This window comes from Empidonax traillii, unplaced genomic scaffold (assembly GCF_003031625.1).
Source record: "Empidonax traillii isolate 1590-97213 ecotype Southwest subspecies unplaced genomic scaffold, ASM303162v1 scaffold490:size896199, whole genome shotgun sequence".
Classification (NCBI taxonomy): Eukaryota; Metazoa; Chordata; class Aves; order Passeriformes; family Tyrannidae; genus Empidonax; species Empidonax traillii.
In genome coordinates, this window is record NW_020955683.1 from 156,736 (window position 1) to 163,269 (window position 6,534).

A 6,534-nucleotide genomic window follows, 5' to 3' on the forward strand; every position below is an offset into this window, starting at 1 on the left:
GTGGCGGAAGGGGGCTGCAGAGGGGACTCGAGGTGGCTGCATCCCCCCTTCCCCTCCGCCCCTCCCCGGCAGGGCAGCGCCGTATGTTTTTGCCAGCAAGCGAGAGTTTTGTGCGAACCGCTTCGCCTTGCGCCTGCCCTGCCGGTGCCTGCCCCTGCCCTGCCTGTACCTGCCGCTGCCCTGCCGGTACCTGCCGCTGCCCTGCCGGTGCCCCGCCTGCCTGCCCGTGCGCGGTACTCACTCCACTCCGGTGCACGGGCACTCGTCTGGAAAGGTCAAAACACAGCATCGCACCTGCTACCGTCTAAGGGGACAGTGTGGTGCAGGTGCTTTGTCTGTCTGTCTGTCTGTCCGCTGTGATTGGCGCTCGCCCTCTCGCTCGCTCGCTTTTTGTTTTCTTTTCTATTTTTTCGCGTTTTTTGTTTGGGTTTCTTTTTTTTGATTTTTTGTCTTTTTTAAAGATAGGAGAAAATAAAATAATCAAAAAAAAAAAAAGAAAAACAACAACAACAACAAAAAAGGAGGACAATCAAAAGTTGGGGGAAGGAGAAGAGGAGGAGGAGAGGAGGAGGAGGAGGAGGAGGGGCCGGGCGCCCCCGCCGCGAGTTCACTGCACGGGGGTCTGCACCCCGTGGTGCGGCGGCGTGTCCCTGCTGGCCCCGTACACGTCCTCGGCGCCCGGCAGCGTCCCTCCCGGGGGAGTCATGCGCTTCTCTTTCTGTCTCCTGTTACAAAACCACACTCTCACCACCTCCTTCTCCAGCTGTAGGCTGTCCGCGAGCGAGGTGATCTCCTGGGCGGAGGGCTTGGGGCACTTGAGGAAGTGGCTCTCCAGCGCGCCCTTGACGCTCACCTCGATGGAGGTGCGCTTTTTCCGCTTGCGGCCCTGCGCCGCGATCTTGTCTATGCTGGTGGGGCTGCCCGAGGAGGAGTCCGCTTCCTCCAACCACTTGTTCAACAAAGGCTTCAGCTTGCACATGTTCTTGAAGCTGAGCTGCAGGGCCTCGAAGCGGCAGATGGTGGTCTGCGAGAAGACGTTGCCGTAGAGGGTGCCCAGCGCCAGCCCCACGTCCGCTTGGGTAAATCCCAGTTTGATGCGCCGCTGCTTGAACTGCTTGGCGAACTGCTCCAGGTCGTCCGAGGTCGGCGTGTCCTCGTCGGAGTGCGGGTCGTGGTGCGGTGGCGGCCCGGGGGGCGCGGCGGCGGCGGCGGACGGCGCCGGCCCGGCCGCCCCGGGGTGGGGGCCGTGGGGCGGCGGCGGGTGCTCGGGGCCGTGGTGCGGCGGCCCCGGCGGCGGCTCCTCGTGGGCGTCGCGCAGGCCGTGGTGGTGCAGCCCGGGCTGCCCGGCGCCGAGCATCCCGTTGACGCTGAAGCCGGGCGGCTGCGAGTAGAGCAGCCCCGCCTGCGCGCCGTTGGCCGCGGCCATGCCGGGCGGCAGGTGCGCCGCGCCGCCCGCCCGCCACGCCGCCGCCGCCGCCGCCGCCGCCGCCGCCGCGTGGTGCCCTCCGCCGCCGCCGCCGTGGTGCACCAGGTGCGGCGCCCGCCCCGGCGGCGGGTGCTGCGGCGGCGGCGGCAGCTCGTCGCCGCGCCCGCCCGCCTGCACCACCGCCGGCTTGATGTCGGGCTGGCCCAGCGCGCCCGCCGACCAGGGCGCCTCGCCGCCGCCGCCGCCGCCGCCGCCCCCGCCGCCGCCGCCGCCGCCGCCACCGCCGGGGCCGCCGTGGGACAGCGCCGCGATCCACTGGTGAGCGTGGCTCAGCGGGTGCCCGTTGCTCTGCAGCGCGTAGTCCGCCTGCACCAGGGCGCCGGCGTCGCGGTAGCCGCCGCCGGGCTGCATGCCGCCGGGCGGCTCGGCGTGCACCATGGGGGAGCCGGAGGCGAGCAGGCTGTAGTGGTTGGAGGCTGCGGTCGCCATGACTCGCCGAGCCGCACTGATCGCGCCGGTTAAAGGCGCCGCGCATTTGACAGCTACTTTTTCGCCTCGGGCGCCGCGCGGCGCCCGCGCCCCCCCGGCCCGCGCGGCGGGGCCCACTGCGAAGGCACGCGCGGCCGCCCCGCCCCGCCGCCGCGCGCCATTGGCTCCCCGCGCCCTGACGGACGCGCCGCTCCCGCCGACCGCCGCCGCCGCCGCGCGCCATTGGCGCGGCCCGCCCGCGGGACCACGCCCCCGGCCACGCCCCCGACACGCCCCCCGGAGCCCAACTCCGAGGGGGAACGGGGCGCGGGGAGCGGGGCCGGGGGCGGGGGGAGCGCACCGAGGGCAGGGCAGGGGGCGCGCCGCCACGGCCCCGCCCCGCCCCGCCCTGCCGGCGGGAGGATGCTGCCGCCGCCGCCGGTCCGCCCGCCGGCTCCTGTTGCTCTCACCCCACCGCGGGTCTCTGCGCGGAGCGCGGCCCCGCCGCGCCGCCCCGGAGCGGGCGGCGCGGATGCGGGGGGGTACCCGCTTGCCCGCCCCCAACTTTCTCAGCGCCGCCTCGGAGCCAGCCACTCCGGAGGGGCCGGGGAGCGCCGCGCCCCCGGGGACGGGGAGCCGGGACAGGGCGGCCCCCTCCCTGCCCTCCGGCCCTGTCCTCCCGGCACCCAGCGCTCGCCGGAGCGCCCCGCTTCTCCGGGGGTATCGAGGCTTCGCACCTCGGGGACTGCGGTGGAGGGTATTGTTCTGCTTGTCCCGTCCCTCGGGGACGGGATGCCTGCGGGACCGCCTCGGCGGCGCTGGCGACTCTGCGTTGGTGCGGAAGACTGGGTGTGAATGGGTGGTGGAAAAAGCAAAAAAAATTAGGAAAAAAGAAGGGGATAGAGGAAAAAGGAAAAAAAAAAAAAAAAAAAAAAAAAAAAAAAAAAAAAAAAAAAAAAAAAAAAAAAAAAAAAAAAAAAAAAAAAAAAAAAAAAAAAAAGAAGTTGCGGCCCGGACAGGAAGTAAAGAGACCCTGGAACTGGATCCGGATTTCCTAGGAATGAGCAGTGCCCGGCTGGCCGCCGCGAAAAGAGTTCGCTGCCCATTTTTGAGCTGAAAGCCATAGCTTTGTCTCGAAAATAAACTGCTCACGGGGGTAGGTGCGCGTCGCAGGCTCCCGCTATCTTCATCGAAATAACACAATAGGGCGGACCGGGGAATTTATTACTACTAACAAGAAACAGCTTTCTTCTGCGAGTTGTTTATAAATCATCGTATTTAACGTGAGCACTGGAAAGGCTCCTTGCCTGGAAATATTCCTCTGCGTGGGGGTGTGGAGGAGCGGGGGGATGGGCTCCTGCACATAAACATATACACAGCAGCAGCATAAACAGGATATCCAGTGCCCTGAGACAAGGGGCGCAGCAGGAGTTACCTCGTTTCGTTAGTTTAGCGGCGTATCAAGAGCTCCTTCTGCCGGGGGTAGGGAGGGAAAGGAAGGAGGGAGGAGAGGAGGAGAGGGGCACAAACTTTGTCCATGAAAGAGTGAAGATTCTTCCTAAGGGTTTTATCCCCCCCCCCGCCCCCGCTTTATTCGAGGTGCAGGCGAAAGGAAGAACAATACTGCCTGTTCTGCGAGTGTCGCGGAGAAGGAAGTCAGTGCCTCTGAAGTGAAGCTCTGCCTTTTGTTTCCCGTGTGTAAACAACTGGGCACCCAGGAATTTTATAATTTGATGCTCATTTTCTCGTCTCTCTCCTCCCAATTAGGTGTAGACCAGTGAGTTGAAACAAAACAACAGGGCAAGTCCACAGCAGGCTTCTGCCAAGGCATCGCGGGGACCGTCCTGGAAGAGCCACCCCGCTCTCTGCGTCTGGGCCAGCCCTCCCGCCTCGCTCCTGGGGCCGCCAGGGCTCTGCCAGGGGCGGTTTTCCTGCAAGCCCGCCTCCAGGTCTGCTGCCAAAAGTTCGTGCGTGGACGAGACACGAGGGGCCATGCCACGCGTCATTTTCAGAGCGAGGTTTTCACGTGGGTGCCTTCAGCGTGCAGTGCTCCTCCAGCAAGGACCTACCCCGGTGGTCGTCCGAGAGACCTCCCTTGTGCCCCAGCCCCACGGCGTGTCCCACGCACCACTGGTCCCCGTGGAGTGCCGGCGGCACCGCTCTTCCCGGGGCTCGCCGCGACGAGGAGACGGGACACGGGTGTCAGCGAGATCCAACCAATACTTTTTTTTTTTTTTTTTTTTTTTTTTCTGAGGGGAAAACCCCTCCAGCTTTGCCCCGGTCGTGCGTTTCCTGACCCCCCTTTCCTTCCTCCCCGGCCCTCTGTCCCGCCTGGCCTCCTGGCAGGCGATGCCTATGGTCAGAGACCTGCGTGCCTCTCACCCCCACCGCCCCAGCGGCGGATCTCACGGGCTAACGGTAATCACAGTTACCGAAGTAGCGCTACGGCCTTAGGAGGCGGACAAAACCCCAGCCCCCCGGCAGAGCCCCCCGCCGTCCCTCCTGTCCCCTCCCCGGCGGAGCGCACGCCTATGGAGACGCAGCTGGGAGCAGCGAGGAGCGCGGCCGGTGCATTCAGAGCCGCCGCAGACTCCTCCTCCTCGTCCTCCCCATCATTGTTAGCTCTGTCATTAATACCGCTCCTTAAGCATCCTCCGCTCCCGTCTCCCCCCGTGGAGCGGAGCGCCGGGGAGCGGGAAGCGAGCGCCCGACCGCCGCTCTTGCCGCCGCGCCGCTGCCCGCCGCGGGCTCCGGCTCCGGCCGCCGCTCAGGTCCGGGCCGCTCGGGATGTAAAAGAGACAGTCATGTGGCCCCTTTCTGGCGGAGCTGACCCCGCGGGATTAAAGGTCTCACCAGCCTTTCTTTCCTTTTCTCTGCTCGTATAAAAGCAGGTTGAAGGTGATGCGGTGTCTTGGGCAGACACTGCAGTGTTTTGATTCAGCTCAGCCCTTTTCACTGTTCAAAGCAGCTGTTCAAATACTAGGGCTGCTTACTTTGACGTGACGGAGATTTTCAAACAACCCCAAAAGCTTTGAACTGACAGGCCTCCTTGATATCTCCTTCATTGCAGTGCAGCTACTCGAGAATATTCGCTATAAAATACATAGAGCGCCACTTAACTGGAGCTGACTCCTGGCTGGGAGGCGAGGTGCTGCATACACATCAGGTGCATGCAGAAGGACGCGGGCGGGTTGCGGGAGCCCTCCGGCCGCCCCCTGCCAGCCTCCCCATCTCCCCACTTGGGGGTCTCCTGCCCACCGCCCGCCCCCAGCTGCCGCGGCGGGCTCCGACTGACGAGATGTTGGGCTCCCTGGTGTTTCAACTCCGTGCGTGCCGGAGAGAAAGCTGCATTTCCAGCAGGAAAACAAGAGCACAGCTCGTTCCCAGCGAGCCTCGGCTTCCAGCCGCCGGTCGTCAGCCTCCCCGGCTCCTGGGGCCGGGGGAGCACTCCCCAAACGCACGCTCCTGCCTGCGTTTGGATGTGCGGTTGTAGGGTGGGGAATATGTGTTTGCATATGCCTGTCGTGTTTAGAGGTGAAAAGCTTTTTTTTTGAACTCTGGTCTCCAAACCTTGAGACAGACTCACGCAGCTAAAAGGAAAGGAGGAGGGGGAGAAATCCCCGCGCCTCCTTTCCGCGTCTCTATTATCTTCCCATTAGATGTTGTTTTAGGAGGAAATGTGCCAGGAGTGCAAAGACGCGGCGAGTCGCTCAGAGAATTGCTGGGTGCAATAAACGTGAGACTCCTGGTGCTCGCTTTAAAGGCCAACTTGGAAGATTTGTGCTTATTGCTGGGGCGCATTTAATGCACCTTTTGTGAGATGGGATTGTTTTGATCTCTGCTTCCTTTTTAACCTTTCTCTATGAGGTATTCAAGCCTGCGCTTTCGTGTGGCTCTTTCCAGTGTTGCTCCAAGGAGTCTGATTCGGCGGAGAGACCCAAGACATGAATGAAACTTCAACTTTAAGGGCCTGCGGAGAGACAAAACTGAGGCCGGGGCTTCACAAGTGATTGCTTTAAAAAAATCCAATCTACACAAAGAGGCAGCTGGCTGCTTTAATGAAAACTGCTTAAAGCGGCAAGAACCGCAGCCTCAGGGATGTATTTATAAGATGACTCAAAAGCTACACTTTCAAGTTGCTTCTCCTCGGGGTAGATATAACAAACACATTTAACTAAGAAATCTAAACAAAAAGGACAGAAATTGATAACTTTGATTGCACAAGCTCAAATTACCCATTGAAATTAAAATCCACCATCTAAATAGATTTCTCCACCTATCTCTAGAGAAAAGAAAATCTCCCTCCCTGCGTATGTAGATATACACACGTAATATTATATATATTTTCGCCCTGATAGAATACTGATTATCCCAGAAGATAGAGAGCAGAAAGGTGTAGAATAAAAAAAAAAAAAAAAAAAAAAAAAAAAAAAAAAAAAAAAAAAAAAAAAAAAAAAAAAAAAAAAAAAAAAAAAAGGAAAAAAGTTCCCGTAAAGTTTGTATTAATGCTCATTTCCAACATTCCCCGCAACTCTATTCTTCCAGCCTCTTCATTCTTCTGAGACTCTGCTATTTTATCAGCATCACTGTTTAAACTAGTGGGATATAATGTTCTAAGTTCGGTATTTGAAATTAAATTA

General features: G+C 60.4%; 1 protein-coding gene across 1 annotated transcript; it reads right to left on the reverse strand.

The window, feature by feature from the left end:
• Window positions 1–528: 528 nt before the first annotated feature.
• On the reverse strand, window positions 529–2,002 carry POU3F2 (POU class 3 homeobox 2). Its single transcript, XM_027896257.1, has one exon. The coding sequence runs from the start codon at window positions 1,913–1,915 to the stop codon at window positions 608–610; it is 1,308 nt and encodes a 435-aa protein (XP_027752058.1). The 5' UTR covers window positions 1,916–2,002; the 3' UTR covers window positions 529–607.
• Between the last annotated feature and the right edge of the window lie 4,532 nt (window positions 2,003–6,534).